Source organism: Chlorocebus sabaeus, chromosome 20, assembly GCF_047675955.1.
Source record: "Chlorocebus sabaeus isolate Y175 chromosome 20, mChlSab1.0.hap1, whole genome shotgun sequence".
NCBI lineage: Eukaryota > Metazoa > Chordata > Mammalia > Primates > Cercopithecidae > Chlorocebus > Chlorocebus sabaeus.
In genome coordinates, this window is record NC_132923.1 from 39,484,139 (window position 1) to 39,504,951 (window position 20,813).

Below are 20,813 nucleotides of genomic sequence, written 5' to 3' on the forward strand. Positions count from 1 at the left end.
TTATGAACCCCTCCAATCTTGGAAGTTTGATAAACATGATCCATGATATCCCTATGTTATAGCCTAATAGACTCAGAATGTTCTATAGTTAAGTAGGATGGAAAGAGTTATAACTTATGACTCAATCCGATGTTTCATTCACAGACAATGTGATGCCACCTAGGCATAAACCCTAAGGATTTCTAATTGTGAATTTGAAAACAAAACAGATCGCATCACTGGGAGGGACCTCATAGATCATGTAGTCAAACCCCCTCATGTTACCGGTGAGAAAACTGAGACACATGAGAGAGTTGCCAGCCTGCCACAGGTCACAAAACCAGCTGACAGCAAAGCTAAGATCAGAGCCTCATCTCCTCATTCCCAAGTGAGGACTGTTTCCAATATGCCACATTACCTCCCCCAGCAAGATGCCTCCCACGGGGCATTGCTTCTTGAAGATGAAGTATATTAAATTCACATTTGGCTGCTAATCATTTTCTCAGCAGCTCTATGGTATTTCATTAACTTCTGCATGTAACACCCTGGCCTTTCACCTGTATTAAGTTGAGCTCATTAAACTTGAGGCCAGTAATAAACAGGACCAAACTAATTCAGATATGTTGCTTGGTATGTGTTCAGCATTTTTTTAATGGTTTCTGCTGTGTGAAACATTTTCCCTTCACAATTTGTGGAATAAGAAAAACAGGAAGCATCGATTTCAGGGAATGGAGTGTGTAGGTAGTATGCTTCTTTATGTAAATAAAAAGTATATTAAACACCTACCTTATACAAAACTTTGTAAGGACTACAAAGAAATATGAGTGACAGCATAGCACAGAATCTCACATCAGGCAGATTTGGATTTGATTCCTGGCTCTGCCATTTATTAATGGGCAGAATTGTAGCAAGTTCCTTAGTCTTTCTGCCCCTCAGTGTTGTTGTGTATAAATGGATACTAGAATACCCACCTCATGGGTATTCTTTATCTTCTTGGCAATAAGGAAGAGATAATGTACTCATGTGCTTTGCAAAGTGTCTGGTATATAGCCATGATCAGTTAATAAGCTGATGAAGGTGATGATGATGGTGCAATTCCTTCCATCTCCCTTGCTAAATTTGTAATCCCCTCTCAGCTATTTTTGAGGAACTTGATTTTCCCTGTGTCTCCTCCCCTACCTCGTCATCTCTACAAAATACAAGCAAAGGTTCTTTAGAGTGCAAGGAAAGTAAAACTAAGTCATTTTACCCTTCCCAGGTCGTCCAGCAACACTGCTTTATGTTCCTTTTGACTAAGAAGTAACTCTTTGGCAGCCCATAGACTATGCATCCCCCAGTTAACAAAGTTCCTATGTAATTTTAAAAGTTAAGAATCTGACTGAGCAGGGGATGGTGATAAAGGAGGTGTCATCTACAGTAAGATGACCAGCAAAGAGAGAGAAATAGAAGTCTGTCAGGAAGAATGACAGCATGCAGGAGTTTCAGGGCAGAAGCCACTGTGAGTCACAGTGAGGCAGTCAACAGGCAGTGTGGGAGTGAAGATCAATGTTGGATCTACGGTGTGGGCACAGGTAGTCAGTGTTGGGTCTCTGTTTCCTGAATACTACGTGTATTAGAGTTCTCCAGAGAAACAGAGCCAATTCCCATAATAGATTCCCTCTTATATATCCATAACCAATAGGTTATATATAGATAACCCATATTCAATTCCCTCATATATCTATATACAGCCTATTGGTTATGTTATTATAGCATGTAACACAGCATATATAACAGGTTATAGGTTGTATCTGTGTGTAACCCATTGGTTATATATAGGTATATAAAAGGGAATTTAATATGGGAATTGGCTCACATGGTTATGGAGGCCAAGAAGTCCCATGACATGCCATCTGCAAGCTGGAGAACAAGGAAAGCCTGTAGTGTAATTCAGTCTGACTCTGAAGGCCTAAAAACTGGGGGAGCCAATGGCGTACTTAACTCTATGCCTGAATCTGCAGGCCTCAGGACTGGGAGGTGAGGGGGCAGCAGGTGGTAGAGGAGATGGCTAGGCGAGTGGTATAAGTCCTAGAGTCCAAAGGCCCCAGAACCTAGAGCTCTGATATCCAAGAGCATGTGAAGATGGATGTCGTAGCTCTCACTCCAGAAGAAAGAAAGAATTTGCCTTTCCTCCACCTTTCTGTTCTATGCAGGCCATCAACCAATTGGAGGATGCCCACCCACGTTTTCTTTACTCGGGGCATATTTTTCTTTACTTGATCTACTGATCTGAATGCTAATCGCTTCTGGAAACGCCCTGACAAACACACCCACAAATAATGTTTTACCAGCTCCCTGGGCATCATCTTTTAACCCAGTCAAGATGATTCATAAAATTAACCATTACACCATAGAACCTTTTTAAATTTTCTACTATAACAGCTTTTAAAATAATGATAACCTGGCCGGGCGTGGTGGCTCATGCCTGTAATCCCAGCACTTTGGGAGGCTGAGGTGGGTGGATCACCTGAGGTCAGGAGTTCGAGACCAGCCTGGCCAACATGGTGAAACCCCGCCTCTACTAAAAATACAAAAATTAGCTAGGTGGGGTGGCACATACCTGTAATCCCAGCTACTTGGGAGGCTGAGGCACGAGAATCACTTGAACCAGGGAGGTGGAGTTTGCAGTAAGCGGAGATCATGCCACTGCACTCCAGCGTGGGCAACAGAGTGAGACTCTATCTCAAAAAAAAAAAAAAAAGGGAAATAATGATAAACTTAGAACTCATCTAGTTCACTTTCCTACCACTACCAGAATCCCACCTCCAACATTCTGGATCATTCTCCCTTTCTGCTACCACCATCATCCCACAGTCCACCCTTCCTTCTGCCACTATGAGGATCTGGTCACACATTTTCAAATATCTGGTGTTCCCATATACCCTAAAGAATAAAATCCAAACACTTTGCCCAAAATTCAGAGCCCTATCTATAGATATTCCAGCTTAGTCCCCCACTATCTCCCTGTCACTTACTATATTTTAGCCGTATAAAGGTAAGCTCATCTTATAGTTTCTTCACTTCATTCCCTTACTTCTCTTCTCCTCCTACAACTCGACACTGTTTTCCCCTTTCAGAATTTTTCAGCATAGTTTAAATTCCTCCTTCACTGTAAAGATTGTATTAACCTCTGAGTTGGAATTAATTGCTCATTGGATCTGGGTTACGTCAGATTGTGCATGTCGTCCTCTACTTATCTTATTTCTCCTTACAATGAAGTATGTAAGCCAGATGTCAGCTGACTTCATCCAGTCCTGTCCTTCTGGAGATTGCTACAAAATCCCCAGAGATTCTGTTCTCTAGATTACTTCTGGCTATAAATTCCAGCTATCAATAAATTCTGAATCTCCCTCAAATCTCCCTCCTGTTGGTTTCTATTCTTTTCAGCTATATGCCAACCCACCCATGAAACTCAACCCTGTTTCCCCGATTTTCTTCCAAATTTCTCACCAAGGCATGTAAGTGTGTAGCAGATGTTCTTAGATAGAGGCTATGGAGGAGGATTTAGATTGGAGCAATGCAAACATCTTAAAATTCAATAGTGACTCTCCCTGTTTATAAAAGTCCTTCAGCCTCATAACAATAGGCTTTGCTCCCTCTCTCTTGCCCTCTCTTTTCACACTTTCTTTTACCCTCTCCTCTCTTTTCTATTCCCCCTCTCCTTCAGAATTCTACATTTCTCCATGCATAATGGTTGGACCAGCTCTTTGTTCTGGTTTCTCCTAAAACATGCCATCAATACCACATTTCCTAAATCCCAACCTAGAGGTATTTCTTGAAAAATCCTCACTTTAAAAAGTCTCTTTACAGTTTGTAAAGAGATACCTGATGTGAGTTATTTAAATTGTTTCAATATTAAAATAATAATTTTCTTATCTCAGTTCCTTTGAATATGACTCAATCATTTTCATAAGGCTAAGAACTGCTTTTGGAAGGAACAGCCTCCTGGTCCTCTTTGTGGCCTAGGCTCCAGCACCTGCACAGCACTTAGCAGAAGCAAGTCTTATTTCCATCATCCTTTGCTAGCATTCCATGAATGTTAGATTTTCTTCTCTTGATTGACATTATTCCTAATTCATGATCTGACTTCATCACTTCACAACATCATGCGCTCTGCCTGCTTTTCACAGGGGAAGTGCCTCACCCTCTTGTAGCTTATGAACGATGGAGCAGAGGGTTAGCAGTCCAATGGCTCCCTGGTGCCTTTTCCAAATTGTCACCCTTCTCCCTCCGCTGTTTCTTCCACCTGGAGGATTCTCTTCCCCTTTCCTGACCTCACGCCTCCACCTGCACCACTTGCCGTCCTGCCTTCACCTTATCCTTCAGAGTTTAGCTCGGATGACACCTCTTCTAGAAAATCTCTGACCCCTCAGCCTGGGTTAGATACACATTGTCACTGCTCATATAATGGTTTGTGTCACTTCTGCCACAGCCCTTGTCACAGGGTATTGCAATTGTTATTAATATAGGCTCTTTAAGGTCACACACTATCCTTTCTGTATAAATTTCAAGTGTCTGGCTCCTTATAAATGTTTTCTGAATGTATGAAACACAGCTTTTCTGTACGTATGATTTTTTTACTTCATGTCATATTTAAAAACCTATTTATATACTTTAATGTGCTTCTGAAAGTAACTGTTTGGGATTGTTTGACAATTCAAACAACCAGAAAGGTTTTGTAAATATATTCAAGATATTCGTTCATTCATTTATTCATTCATTCATTAAGCTCTGAAACATTATATTCAGCACCTATTATGTGCTGGATCAAAGCTGCCTGTCTAGGATCTCAAGCTGGGCAGATGGACGCATAAGCTAATGATGATAAGGCAGTGTAGTAGGTGCAGAGATGAAAATATGCCCAGGATATTCTAAACCACTGGGCAGGGAGGGTAATCGGTAAAGGAGATTACTTAGGTGTTGTGAAGACTGAGCTGAAACTAAATAGCTTAATTGGCATGTACTAGGTGAAAAAGACAGGATGGGGTATTCTGGCAGAGGCGATGCATGAGCAAACATGGAAACACAGAGCACAGTACACAATGCAATAGAAGCAGTTAAGGCTTATGGGAATAAATTGGCAGGCATGCATTTTGCAAATATTATTCTATTTAATGCTTACACCAACATCGTGAGTTTGATACTGTCATTCTCATTTCATTGATAAGGAAAATTAGTGGCAGAATAGTTAAGTAATTGGCTCATAGTCACACAGCTAATGAGTGCAAAACTGATTTTAATGCAAATTTGACTTCTAAATTATTTCCTTAATCACTATGTGAATGTTGACTTTCTACTTTCACTGTGAAACATGAACTATCTCTTTTAACCGATTTAGATATCATACATTTGATCAAAAGTTGTATGCTTACATTTATCAGGTTAAACTAATACTCATATTTTATATATTTTACATGTCCAATGCCAGTGTCCTGATTTGCATCATTGGCACCACATAGCACTATGGTAACATGTAATACATTGATGAACTTTCTGTCTCTGTCTTTTTATTGTTTTCCACTGTCCAAATTTGATAATATCATGAAACATTGCGTACTGTTATATCAGTGATTAAGCATTACATGCCAGTTACACATGGGAAAATCTGAGCTTCTGATTCTAAACCATGCTAAAACTTATTCTGAAATAAAAACAGCATCAAATGTAAGTAACTGATTATTTTCATAATTGAAAAGAGGAAAGAAGAAAAGTAATTGAATTCAGAAAGTACAGAACAAAAGAGAGACTTCTCATCTCTATCTCCTGTGCTACCTTGAATCATGCTGAGCACACAGAGACTGGAATTAGGGTGAGTTAGAAACTTTACATGGATTACTTTATTTAAACCTCAAAATGGCCATTTTATAGATAATGAAACAGACTCAGAGAACCCATGCTCTGAACCATTATACCACACTGCTCCCATATTTTTGATTTTAGGTATCCAAGAACTACTTCAATTAGCTTTTTGAGTTTTTAAAGATCAACTCTTTGAACATTTTTTTCTTCATTTTTCTCTGCAATTATTGGTTATTTTATTGAGTTCAAACAGTTTTCCAAGGAGTCTGGCATATTATTCCTTGAGATAACTGAAATAACCAGGTATATTCGACATATAATTCAATCTGACACTAGCCCTTCATGAATAGCAAAAGATACTTATAAAATTAATAACAATTATATTTTGTACTGCACTATATGGAAATTGTTTAGCCTTTAATGTATCACAGGACAGTTCCTGGCCCAGAGTGGATATTAAATGTTGTATTTGTTGAATAAATATCAAAAGACTGATAAATAATAGAACTATGTCATAAGCAAACATGTCTTTTGGGAAAAAAAGTCAACTTTTAGATATCCTTTACATGTAACTTATCCTTTAGTCTGTCAGTTGTATACACACACACACACACACACAAAATAGGTATAAAGGAGATAGGTAGGTAGATAGATAGATAGATAGATAGATAGATAGATAGATAGATAGATAGATTTCAGGTTTATACTGAATGAGATACATATATATACATATATATCTGATACTGAGTGATATATTCTGATATAAGCCTGAAATATTTTCATCTTTCACATATTACAATTTGGATATCCAAGTAATTACTTGTCTTTCTGTTATTGTTTCCAATTAGATAAGAGAGTGTGATTAAGAAAATAGAGTTGATCCATTACAGTACTATAGACTAGTGCTATTAGGCAACTTGCTGCCATTCTCATAAAAATTATGCAATTTAAACTGGAAGATGCAAGTGCTTGCTTCTATTACAAACAAGAACCTTTTTCTACTTCATAATATGCTCAATTACCTTTAGATTGATCCATGAATAAATTATAATCCAAATAGACTTCTTTACCTAAAGCTTTGCTGGCTTAAGGTATCATTGTTGATTCATTATGTTGTCACTTTTCTATCGGCAATGTAATGCTTTTTATATCTGGATAGAGACAGTTTTAGTGTAAGATACTGTTATCTTTAAATGAGTAGGATTTAGCCTTTCTGGTGAGAACAAATTCATCAATGATGAATCCCTGGAGAAACTATTGAAACAAAAATCACACCATTTCTGAGCTTTGTTCAGTTCATCAGTTACAAAGCAGCTTTTGATAGTCCTAAAGAACTTTTTCCTTTGTTTAAGAAATATAGCATGACGCTCAAAACCTCTCACTTTGAGTTACCGCAGGCTACAACTTTTCTGTAAGAAAATAATGAATAAAGAGGAAAAGCTCCTGCTGCTGGCACTGTCAGGTCCTGCTGCTTCTCCTCCTGCAATAGGAAATCAATTAACTATATGTTCAGGCAGAGATTTGAACTAAATGCTTTATTAATCATCACTGATTGCACACACACACAGTGACCAACTATGCATTCATCTTCACTCTTTCTTAGCTTTGTTTTGCTTGCTTGCTTTTTCCTTTTTTTTTTTTTTTTTGCAAGATCAGAACACAAACATATGCCTAAATGTGGTATGTGTAAAGGTGATCGGGTGTTCCTTTGGTGCAGGAGGGAATTGATGTTTTCTGTTTTCAGAAAACTTAATTTTTAAAATGTTCAATACTCAAATATCCTTAGGACCACTTTAATATATACAACATATTTTAAAGCACTTAAATTTTCAAACTAATAAGGAAAGCAAAACGTCTACGGCAGCCTTGAAGTTTTGGAAGCTGGTACTATGCCATAGTCTCTGAGAGCTCCACGTAGCAGTGAGGAATTAAACAAAAATGAACCCAATTTGATTTGGAGATGCTTGGTGGAAGGTTGAAGGAGCAGTCACTGATATTTGGTATTTTTTTGCTTTCAATTAAAAAAAATTGGCAAGTTTTCCTTTTAGTCCATTAATTCTTCTAACCAATGCACAAAGAAAATCCTGTAGGAATCTTTATGTTAAATTGAGATTCTCTCTTTAGGACTAATTATAAAACCAATTAGCACATTAGAAACTTAGCATGTTAGCCAGGGGAAGGCTGTGTAACATAATTTATGTATGGCAAATGTGGTCAATCATTGCAAAAAATGACAGAAAGTGTCAGGCTGTTGGATATTTACACAGGCTGTATTATATTCAGCATCAAAAGATTTTCAAATATTTATTGTTGTTATTACCATTGTTGAAACAATTTGAAATCATTATGGTTTAAATTTAACTACATTCATTGTCTGCATTTGGATAAAGAATCATCTAAATGAAAAAAAAAAATGCTATCCTCTGATGTACACTTAAAGGAAGATAGATTTGAAAGTTCCAAGAATGATTTATTTTGAATGGCCTTTACAAAACTCTTAGGTGACATTAGACGATATTGAGTAAGGTAAAGCCCAAACAGAGAATCATCTAAACCCCAGCAGGGAAAATAATGGTTCTGATTTTCATGGAGCCTGCTAACATGAGGCATCTGCTAGAACCAGAGGTCATAGGTTTCAACACGTAACCATTCTTGATGGTCTTTGAGTATATGAGATTAGGATTGAGATGGCCTTGAGGTATAAGAGAAACATGCAGGGGATGACATTCTGAAGATTTATATCATGTGGACATGTGCTCACCACCTTACGTGGTGTTTTCTAGACCCCAAAGGCATGTCTTTGGCACCAGGTGTAATCCCTAACACCTCATATGCCCCAAGAAAAAGCCATTTCATAAAAGGACATTTCAAAAAAGTATTGTCTTTTCTATATTAAGGATTCTTCTATATGTGATAAGGAGGACTTGTTTTATACTCTTATTTATTTTATGCTTTTAGCAAGTCAGTATCACTTGTTTTATAGCAAAATAGATACAAAATACTATCTCCCTCCATATTATTTCATATTACTGCAACCATTAAATATTACAATTTAGGAAAGCATTAAGGTATAGAGATGAAGTACTCAGTTCTAGTCTAATTGTATATAAATTAATTTGGCATTCATAACATTGTTTCCATTTACTTGACTTGTTGACATCATTATAATGAATTGATAATGGAAGTAACAATCTTAGATATTTCCACATAAATATGTTCTTCACTAATATAAATTACAGTTGCAGTTTGCACTTCGGCTTAATTGGAACATGGTTTAAGTTTAGCTTACCTACTCTACTGAGGTCTCTAGAGGACCAGAGAACTCATTTTCCTCGGGCGTTATGCAAGATGAAATGTGGAGGCCAGTGTTTTGAAACAAGTGTGATTTTTCACCAAAATACTTGCTAGGTCAGAGATCAGGATGACCTTGGAGTGCTGTAGTTTTCCAAACCTCCATCAGCTAGATAAATGGGCTTTATTCTGTAGGAGAGAGAGTGTATTTTTGCAGTCTTATGAAAAAGACCTAGCAATTCCAGGTTACAGGCCGACACAAAACATTTAGAATTCAGTGATGTCTATCACCAGCAGTATGTGTCAGTAAAAGTGAAGATCAAAGGTTCTAGAAGAGGGGAAGGACAAAGTGAAGAGAAAATAATTGTGGGATAATGAATGGTATGAGGGCATTTTCGTGTTAACTTGAAACCACTTAGCATTTTTCCATGACGCCCAGGTATCTTTCTAAATGAACTTTGTAAAGTACAATTGAATAACCTTGAAATTTAAAGCTCCGTGATGTGATTTTGAATACTGATGGAGTTTGTTTAAGCACTGTAGTATTTCCTCTCCTTTTCATTTCTGTTGTTGCCTCCATGCAAAGTAAAATTTATTTTCTGTATAGAGAAATCAATATTTTTACCATTTTGTTTTTCAGCTATTCCAGTAAATTGCAATCAACATTAGTTACAATCTTTAAAGAGATGTAGTAAGAATTTGAACACACTAAAATAGAGATCCAGATGAGAACTTTGGCAAAGTACCTTTGCTATTGACAAAAGCATTTGTCAGGGACTACAACTGTGTCTATACCATGCTAAAAACCTGATGAAGGGGAAAAAAGCATCAATAGATTTCACCTTCTGTCTATATAAACCAAACAAATGGTTTAACTAATAGCTATTGTTTTAAGTGAATGGGTTTGGTTTGCCATTGTGAACTTTTTTCCATTTAGAAATGTATTTTAATTAACATTTGTATATGTAATACACACATATTTGGTAAAAGTATTGTACTGTTGTGTTCTTTTTTAATAATTAATGGAACCTGATACCTAGAAGACTAGTGGTCCACAACAACGAGTGAAGACCTAGTTACAGTATACATGAAACAATCCCTAGACACACATTTGTTTGTTGATAATATTTATATGTTTATATCTTCCCATTTTTCTCTTCTCTGAGCTAACATGCTTTCTTATTTGTGTGTTTTCCTTTTAGAAACTGCCAAGTTTTGGACCTTATCTTGAACAGCGCAAGAAAATCATAGCAGAAAACAAGATTAGACTGAAAGAACAAAATGCAGCTTTTTCACCACTTAAGAGAAACTGTTTTATCCCCAAATGGCCTGTTCCTACCATCAAGGTAAAAATTATGCCAACTATATAAGTATGCCTACTTTACTATACCAATATAGCTAAAATGTTTATTTACTGCTTAAATGTATCACTAATTTGGCTTTAGAAATACAATGAAAGTTTTTTTAAAAAATCTGTCCATGGTGAAAACTGCATTTAAATTATAAAATAATCCCTTTTATTTGCATATTTTATACTTTCTAGAACACTGTCAAGCATGCCTTTCTTGGAAATTTTTATATACCTTAAATGTGTCAGGAGATATTAAGATGAAATTCCTTGTTTTCTTATGGTCATTTAAAAATTATTTTAATCTATAATTAACTCCAACAGATCTTATGTTAGTCATGTATGTAGCACAACTCAGTTATCAATAAGCACATCAATATCAGTGTGATCCCTTGAAAGTTTTGGGAAAACTTTCTCTGGTTTGGCCTCTGGAAAGCCTGGACATTTATTTGATTCTCAGGAGATTATTTTCTGGTAATAACAAAAATTATAATTAAGATGGGATTATGAGTATATGTTACCTTTCTTGATTTTTTTCCTTAAACTTTTCATTTTGACAGAAATGTAGATTCACATGTAGTTGTAAGAAATAATACAGAGAGTTCTTGTGTACCCTTTATCCAGTTTCACCTATGGTAACATGTTGCAAAACTGTAGTATGATAGCACGACCAGCATATTGACACAGACACAATTTACCAATCCTATTCAAGTTTTTCCAGTTTTACTTCTATGTGTGTGTTGTATATAGTTCTGTACAATTTTGTCATGTATGTAGGTTCATGTATCCACCACCACAGTCAAGATGCAAAACAGTCCCATCACCACCAGGATGCCTCAGGTAGCCCTTTTGTAACCACACCTTCTTTTTTTCTGCCCCTCTTCAAGACAGTATTGTTTCCAGGCCGTCATAATGAGAAAAAAAGGAGGTGTTATTGCATTCTCTCTGAAATCATCACTAAAATGTACTTTGCAGTTACTGAAATTCATTCTTCTGTATTTGATGACACTCTACTCCTACATTGCCATTTTCTGTTTGAAACATCAGCTGAAAAGCTTGCTTTTATGTGCTCGCAAGTAGACGTCACTGAAATTCATCTTTAGCAGTCAACTGGAGATTGGAACCCTTAAAAATTCCCTCTACCTATGAAGAAAAAAAAAATGTGTCTCATGCTAAAAACAGTGGAGTTTAGACTCAGTGTTCCAAGCAATACAGAGTTCTGCAAGGGCAAAGGGAGTGACTGACCACAAAGCGTACCAACACTTCAATGCCATCATTCTAAATAAAATGAACATTTGGGACTTTTAACAGCATAAAAGCCCCAAATCATCTCTTGAGTTCATGTTAAATTATTTTTGTGCTACTGAAAGTATGAACTGAACAAACTGAACACTGATGGAATGTGAAGGCCAGAACCTACAACCCTTCATGAGCCTTTTTCCCCCATCTGTGGCTATGACTACTATATGATTTGGAGATATAGTGTGTCCGGAATTGGTTCCTGCCAGTGGGTTCATGGTCTCGCTGACTTCGAGAATGAAGCTGTGGACCTTCGTGGTGAGTGTTATAGCTCTTAAAGGTGGCACGGACCCAAAGAGTGAACAACAGCAAGATTTATTCTGAAGAGCAAAAGAACAAAGCTTCCACAGCATGGAAGGGGACCCGACCAGGTTGCCACAGCTGGCTGGAGTGGCCAGCTTTTATTCCCTTATTGTCCCCTCCCTTGTTCTGTTTTTGTCCTATCAGAGTGCTGTTTTTTCAATTCTCCCTGCGATTGGCTACTTTTAGGATCCTGCTGATTGGTGCATTTTACAGAGCACAGATTGGTGCATTTTACATAGCCCTGATTGGTACATTTTTACAGAGTGCTGATTGGTGCATTTTACAATCCTAGCTACAGAGTGCTGATTAGTGCATTTTACAATCCTCTTATAAGAAAAGTTCTCCAAGTCACCACTCAACCCAAGAAGTCCAGTTGACTTCACCTCTCAATAGGAATTTTCTCAGCTTTCTCTTCTTAATCAATTTGAATTAAATGTACGATCTCCATCTCTAGGCATCTTTTCCTTAGGTGTAAAAATTTCTGAAGGAAGATATTATTTATATTTGAAATAAAAGAAGTACAAGATGATTATGAAAGCATTTTGACCTTTTCTAGCCCTCAAATCTTTCAGGGATTATATTTTAAATACTGATAACCTAGACAAAAAACAAAACAGAACAAACAAAAAATCTACTGTGGTTGAATGAAAGCTTGTAGATAATTAATCAAAAAAAATCAAACTCAGAATTAAATAAACCAAAGAAATGTGAAGTCTTGGATGTAGATAAAGATTTCAAAAGTATCAAAGAGAGATAACGCATCTTATTAAAAATAGTGCAAGCTTATGTTCCTCCACTAAGGTTCCTTACTTTAGAGGTTATCCAGAGTGGAATGTCCTTAGTGTTACATGTTACACAAGCCTCAAGACGTTGTAGATACCATCTTACCAGCATCTTAGACCTTATCAGTGTCAACATCTTAATGGGCAGCTGTGGTAGATTTTCTCAATGTCTGGTGGATTTTCCACTACCTTGGCCTTCTCCCCAGAATGTCCACACTCATTCCACCTGTTGTCATTTCTAGGCAGATGCTGTGCCCTGTCAAAAAACAAAATAGTGACTGATAGTGGTGAGGTTTTGGGGGAAGGGAGCATTTTCAGTTTTTATAAATGCAGATATCTCTTTGGAAAATTAGAGATTAAATTTGTTATAACAAATAACTATATTATAAATATAAAACTTTGTGTATATATATTTATATTTATATTCTATTATAAAACTGTGTATATGTGTGTATATATATACACATATGCACACACATATATATACACATATACACACACATACAGAAGTTTTAATTTGTGTAATCATCCCTAGCAAAGGCTGATTTTGTGATTTTTGCCCTTTCTTTATTTGCTTAGGTTAGCCTTTTCTACCTTGATAAGATTATATCAATGTTTACCCCATCTAGTTGTTTTAGGATTTTAATGTTTGTATTTTACTTGAATTTCTCTAAAATTGTTTTGCTCTAAAGTATCAGGTACAGTTATAACTTTATTTTTTTCCAAATAGACAGTTGTTCCAAGACCTCAATATCTGCATTTTAAAGGGATCCCTTTCATCTCTCAAATTGTGATTCAGTGATAAAAATGTACCATAAATTGCATCATTTACTTTACATTCAAATTGTCAGCCTCTCAAAATGTTCTAAAAGTTTTCAAGGGCAAATCAAAAATGAATTAGATAAGGTTCCAATAAAGATGGTCAATCTCTAGAAAAAAAGTTTTATGCCATAAGTAATTATTTGTCCAATAATAAACAATTTTTAAATATTTATAAATGGAAACTTCTAATTAAATTCAAAATTCTGGGTTCTAAACTCCTTATTTAATTAATACCAAAACCTAAGATACCCCTTTTACACTTCTACAAAGCAAAATTCTTTCTTGTCCTGCAGCGTTGATCTTTTACTTTGAAATATGTTTAATATGATTCCTTTTTCCTTCTGATATTAACCTCATGGAAAAGGTAGGGGAAGGTGGGCCTTGAGAAGATCACTGAGTTCAGAGAGCAGCGTGTAGCCTCATGATGGAAACTGAGGAACAGGTTGGGGAAAGTAGAAAAGGATTGAAAGAACATGATGTTAGTGTCTGTATTCACCTCTCTGCTTCCTTCTCTTTGTAGAATCTTTCTCTATGATAAATCTAAACTTTTCCTACACAATGACTCAACTCTTCTCCATCCCAGACATATTTTCTGTGCTTCAGACTTGTGTCACTCTATCTTAGGGTCACCTCCACCTGCATCGTCTGAACAAAGAACCCAGTAGCCATCATATTTAGAACTAAACTGATTCCCATTCCTTCCAAGCCTGCTCTTCCTCCTGAGTCCTCTGTCTCAATGAACCCCATCTTACCTAACTCAAAAAGCTGCAGTTCAGCCTGGATGTCATCTTATTACTCATCCTATTCACAAGCTAGTCAGCAATGACTATTGTTCTTATCTCTTACATCTCCCTCCTCTTACATTCTTTACATACTGCTGAGGCCTCAGTGTGTTGCTTACGTATTCTTTCCTGGAACCCTAAAACATTCTATTAACTGTCCTGCTTTCTTTTGTCCTCCTTATCTAATCCATTCTCCAACTATTATGAAGGACTCTTTTAAAAATGCAGGTCTGTTTGTTTTAGCCCTTGCTTAAAATTTTCCCATCATAACCATAGTCCTAAGGTAAGCTCCTTAGCATAACCTTCAGATCAATCACATTTTAGCTTTCCCTGTCCCAAGAAGCAACTTCAATGGAATGATGAAAAGTAGAATCCAGGAGGTGATAATTTGAGGAATGAATGAAGACTGAGAAAGTAACAACAAAGTGTGCAGAATACACTTTCGGTAACTTGAGAAAGGTCAGTAAGAAAGGGATAAGAAGAGGAATGGAATAGAGGAAAAGACTGTTTTGTTTATATGAGAATGATCCAGGCTTGCATATGCTTTCATATGTTTGGAAGAGAATAGCTGAAGCTGCCAGAAAGGGCATGATTAAGGAAACTACATCTTTGGCAAGCAGAGAGGGAAAGGAGTCTAAACAATATATTAAGATATCTTGCATAAGAGGAGAGACGTGTCATAAAGCTGAATTTGGACTTCCCAGTGTCATTTTAGCAAGCAGACATATTTAAAGAAAGTGACCATAAAAATGTCTTCAGAAACTATTGCCCTCATTGAAATACAAAGCAAAGTTTGTAAAATTTTAGATTATATTTATGGTGAAAGAATTTCCTGAATTAGGCATGGGACTACTCTGTCACACTGCCTAGGTTCAAACTATGGCATTGCCATTTCATAGCTGTGTGAACTTGCCTCAGCTAACTAATCTGTGAAATGGAAATAATAAAAGTATCTGCCTCATAGAGTTATAAATTAGATGATGTGTGAAGTGCTTTTAGCATGGTGCCTGCACCAAATATGTCCTAAATAAATGTTACTATTAGCTATAATATTTGAAATGAATAGGTTGAAAGAAATCCACGTTAAGATGACTATTCATTTCCATTTTGTCCAATAAAATGAACTGAAGAATGAAAATAGAAATACATAAAGCTCTGGAGGCCAACGAAGTTGAAAGGTTTGAAGAAGCTTATATATTTTTTAGGAAATCTTTATTGCATACCTGCCATGAGATAAGCAATGCACCAGGAATTGAGCATCTGCAGGGCAATAAATAAAACATACACAGCTTCTGTCCTCATAAAATATACAGAATATAGAGAGACAGATATTAAAGAATCACACTAACAAGATAAAATTATTTTTTGATATGAGCTACATAGAAAAGATGCAAGATATATAGAATCTGTTTTCATAGTGAGACTTAATTTAGATGGAAGGGGCCAATGAAAGCCTCCTTGAGGAAGTGACATTTAAGGAGCCCTCCAGACTAGGTAGAGATTAGAAGGAAATGGGGAACTGAGAGTATTTCAGATATGCCATAATGGGGTCCTGGATTTGGTAATTGGCCATGGTAATGGAAACAGAGATGAAATTAATAAAGTCTTATTAATTCTTCCTCCAAGAGTCAGTGATTCCCATTATATTAGGCATAGGTATAGTAAACAGCTGATAATAAAAGGACTAAGATGTCCAGCTTTTTTATAGTTCCGCTGAGATAAGAAAAATAAAAGATAATGAGTTAGGGTTTGATGTTAGTGTTTTAGGTTGAGGGGGTTTTAGGGTGTAGCATGAAAAACTTAGATTTGAATGTATTGAAACTGATAAACTCAAAGGAATTATGGGCCTATGCTCGAGGATATAAAGGAGAAAGAACTGACATTTCCAACGCCCACTGTGTTCCAGAACCAAGATAGAAACTACACATGTATTTTCTTATTTCTTACTTAACCTAATACTCTGTGAAGGAGTAGGGAGTTCTGGAGGAACAAATCTGAAGAAGTGATCAAAGAAAGAGAAGGATAACCAAAATAAAATGATAGTGTGGAAGAAATCCAAAAAGGAAGTCTTAAGAATAGGAAAGTGGTCCACAAGATCAGAAAGCACCGATTGTTCTACCAATACTTTGTGTTGTTTCACTTTGTCTCACATATGCAATCAATGAAATTCCACCTCTAGTTGGCAACAGTTGTCAAATTCATCCATGTATGTTTCTTCATTTATCCAATAATCTTTAATGTGCAACCACTATGTTCCAGTACTATAACAGTCACTGGCACAATCCAGTAGTGAAAATCCCAGCTCTCATGCAGCTCACAATTTAGTAGGGAGGAACAGACAATGACAAATAAACAAATGAATACATAATATGTCAGATGGTGACAAGTGTAATGGAGAAAATAGAACAAGCTTAGGAGAATACAAATTACTAGAGAGACTGGCCAGGGAACACCTGCCTATTTAATGGCATATCGGCAAACACCTAAAAAAGTGAGGGAATGAATGATGTGGGTATCCGGGGGGAAAACATTCCATTCAGAATGAACAGAAAGCGCAAAGACCCTGAAATAGCAAAGTCCTTGGCAGGAAACCAATAAGGCTTTTAGAAAGGAATACTGATATGATCTGGCTTATTTTTGCAAAGGATCTTTCTGGCTACAGTGTTGATACAGTATGCTAGAGGGACAAGGGCAGAAACAAGCAGACCAGTTAGAAGCTATTGTAACAATCCAGGCAAGGGACTGACAGGAGGGAAAATATATACTGGATAATGTCAGAAGGCCTCAACTCCATTGTTTTAAATGAAAAGATGTGTGTGAAAGTATTATACACAGCACAGCTCTATTCAAATGCTAGGAGCCACAGTTACTGTCATTTTTATACAAGTCCTTGCCCTTTTGCCCATTATTTCAGACCCCATCTGGATGATGTGGCTGTGTGGTTTTTCAGTTCACATTGATATTAACGGCCACATTCCCTTTAAGAGTCGTTTTCTGTCTGCACATGCATCAGACATTGCTTCTTGTCCTTTTATTGTGGTTGTTGTTGCTGTTTTTTAGCACACACCCAGGCACGCCATGTAATTGCTGCTACACGATTACTTCAGTGTTTTCCCTAGAGTGTTTCTTCTTTCTTGACATACCATTTTTCCTACTTCCCTTTTTCCTGGAGGACCTGGGTTATCTGTTTTCATGCTTTATATTTTCTCTGTCCACCCATCTGTTTATTTTAGCTTGTTTCTTCCCTCCTCTCTGCTGGCCTCTTTATAGATTCCTCTGTTCGATAGTTTAAACTCCATGACACTGCTTTGTTTATCCTCTCAGCTTCCGCAGTACATTATTCCCCATCTGCTGTAGAAAGAACCCCAGTGTCCCACAAAGTTTACTAAGCCCCTCTTGTTTGAACAAGTTTTTCAGTCATGCATTCAAGTTTCTAATCTACCCCATCTTCCCTGGTTAGTAATGCAACAATAATATTTCTAAGCAAGCTATGCTCAGTAGATCTCATCTTTTGTTCTTTTTTCTTTTCAAATGCCTGCTATGACTTAACATTCTGTTTCTTCAGAGGTAGGCAGTTTCAATATCAGTCCATTGCAAGTATGTGTTTAGTATTTGCTATGTGACCAGCAATGTGCTAAGGACTGCAGGAGATTAAAAAAACAGACACTGCATGGTCCAAGGCTCAGGGATGTTTGCAATCTCGATGGAGATGTAGTGCTAACATATATTTATTATGCACTTGCTGCAATCCAGAAATTGTGCTAGAAACTAGGAATACAACGTGAATTTTAAAAAGAAAGACGTCTATCCTTATGGAGCTCATAGTCTAGCAAGGGAGAAAGGCACATGTTAAAAATTATTTACAGTTCAATCAAATATGTACAAAATGCTCTGGGAAAACAGAGGAGTGAAAGGGATTAGTTCTGCCTCGGGTAATTGTGGAAAGCTTCACAGAGATGGTGATATTTAAAGTGGAGTTTAATAAATTAGTGTTAATTAAGCAGAGAATTAATAATAAAAGCTAATATTTATTGAGTACTTATGAGGTTTCAAGCATTGCTACGTGCTTGCGAATTAGCTCATTTAATCCTCACAATAACCCTCTGCTATTATGGAGTAAGCAGCTGATAAACAGAGAGGTTAAATAACTTTCCTAAGGTCACACAGCTAGGAAGATATCAAAGCCAAGATTTGATTCCAAAAGGTAGCTCTAAAACGTGGCCCTTAAGCACTGTCCTCTGCTGTCTCTCATGAAAAATAGAAATAAAAAAGAAAAGGAAGGTGGCATTTCAAGCAAATCAGTATGTTTGCAAAGCACAGTATTCAAACATACTTGTAATAACCGACAACCATGGGACCTTAAATCCAATACACAATCCTTGGATCAAGCAGATAGTGACATCAAAATGGTAAACTCATTCTTTTGTTCAATTGGAACTCATAGAAAGCACAGAACTGAGAAACAATAATGAGGAAAATACCTGGGTTTTATAAATCAGTATTAGTAACACAATATAAAAAGCAATGAGGTCAACTGATTAAACTGCTATGAATTTCATCTGAACATCAAGCGTGGTTATGCCCAGTGTTATCCAGGGACTAGAGGGTCCTTGAGAACCAGAAATCTTTGCTAGACAATGTACATCCTGATTCCCCTAACCCCTTGAAAGGAAAAAGGAAAAAAAATGGCCTCAGAGGCCCTCCGTCCTACCCCTGGGAATGATGTGGGACCCCAGGGACAGCCTGGCATCTGCATGATTTCGTTTTTATCAACACCGCATCTTCATTTCCAATTCATAAGAGCATAGTATTTACCGTGCGTATTGCCATATTATGAAGCTACCAATTCCATAAAGGAAGCAGAAAGAAAAAGATTCTGAGGAAGAAGAGGGTATCAAAAGTACTGGAAGGCTGATGGGGAAGAATGAGATAAAAGAAGAAAAAGAAACCTGGCCTCCTGCAATGAGTATAAAGATTTCCTTCTAAAAGATGAAGAAGGACCTTCTGAAGAAGCTCCTGACATATTCTACAGGTTCACCTGTGCTAGAGAAAAGAAAACAGACAATGCCTCCTACAGGAGGCAGTTTCGTTTCCTTGCCGAGAGAACTGAAGTGACAGTGTGCACATTTGGCCCAGTTAAATGAGAAACGTGCTTTATTCCCAGGCAGCATATAACAGAGACTTGAGAGTCTGCCAAGACTTATAAAGTCCCTGAATGCTTTCCACTTCTGCTGATATATATGAGAATGAATTCTCATTCTCTTTATGAAGCCAGGAATGTATCTCTAACGTCTTTGAATTTCTGGGTAGGAAAATGAATGGTTTAGGGGCACTAGTGATGTTTTCATGTCTTCTTCCTGCTGCTTCTAGTAAGAGATGGACTGCATCTCATAAGACTGGCAAGACAGTGTTGGCAGGACACCAGTCAGCCTGATCGAGTGCTTTATTATTTCAATTGAATTGTGAAAGCAAGGAGAAGAGTACTCAGATAAAACTGTAAGACCATATTAGATACTATGGAGCATAAACAGGAGGGAACAGAAAGAAAAATAGTGGAGGACTTGCCCAGCAATTTCCAAAAGGTACCAGAGAAATGGGCAGGGAACAACGTTAATATTCTCAATTGTCCCCTGTACCAACAAATAGCAGATGAAAATTATCAAACTGAACTTTAAAAACTGAAGAGAATTTGGTGAAATAATCCCTTAAGTCTTATGGGGATTTGTAGAAATGTGATTCCTGACCAGATTATGGCATGGAAAGGTGTATCTTGTTTGGAATAAATAGGTCTGATGGAAGGGTTGGGGGAGAAGCAGTATCTATCAAAAAAGTATACACATGCATGGAGATTCACAAACCTGAGGGTGGAGTATGGAGGAAGCAGCTGCAGGAGAGTGAAATGAAACAAAAACAGAAATGCTACCCTGGGACTGCATCAGAGCCCTTGTAACCAGATGGTTAATAGGGACAGGCAAGACAGAGGAGCGATGAAAGCCTTTGCAAACTTCAGATGGAAATCCCACTCCACTAAAGGCAAAACATCGGAAAAATTATTGAATTGCCTTGTTGGAAATTTAATCTCACAAAAGAGAGAGAAGCAATGAGGGGACTTGCTGCTTTGGCTTATTTCCGGCTGAAAATGTCTGTTTGAGGAAAATGGCAGCTAAAGTAATCTTCAAGGAAAGTAACAATTCCACGTTAACTTAGAGTTTATTAGGCCAATGAAAGGAAGTCTGAGCTTAGAAATGCAAGTATCCCACCTTTAGTAAACCTAATTTCAGGAAGTTCAGAGAAAACAATAGATATTATCTTATAGTCAGCAACTGTAACCTGAAGATGGATCAGGAAAAATGAGAAGCTGACAAGTAT

General features: G+C 37.0%; 1 protein-coding gene across 3 annotated transcripts in view; it reads left to right on the top strand.

Annotated features, from left to right (window-relative positions):
• Window positions 1-20,813, top strand: part of DPYD (dihydropyrimidine dehydrogenase) — an 844,938-nt gene that overhangs the window by 813,322 nt on the left and 10,803 nt on the right. For all 3 annotated transcript variants that reach the window (XM_007977863.3, XM_007977867.3, XM_037982468.2), the window contains one exon: window positions 10,311-10,454. In XM_007977863.3, coding sequence (XP_007976054.3) covers window positions 10,311-10,454 — 144 coding nt within the window. The remainder of the gene's footprint in view (window positions 1-10,310; window positions 10,455-20,813) is intronic.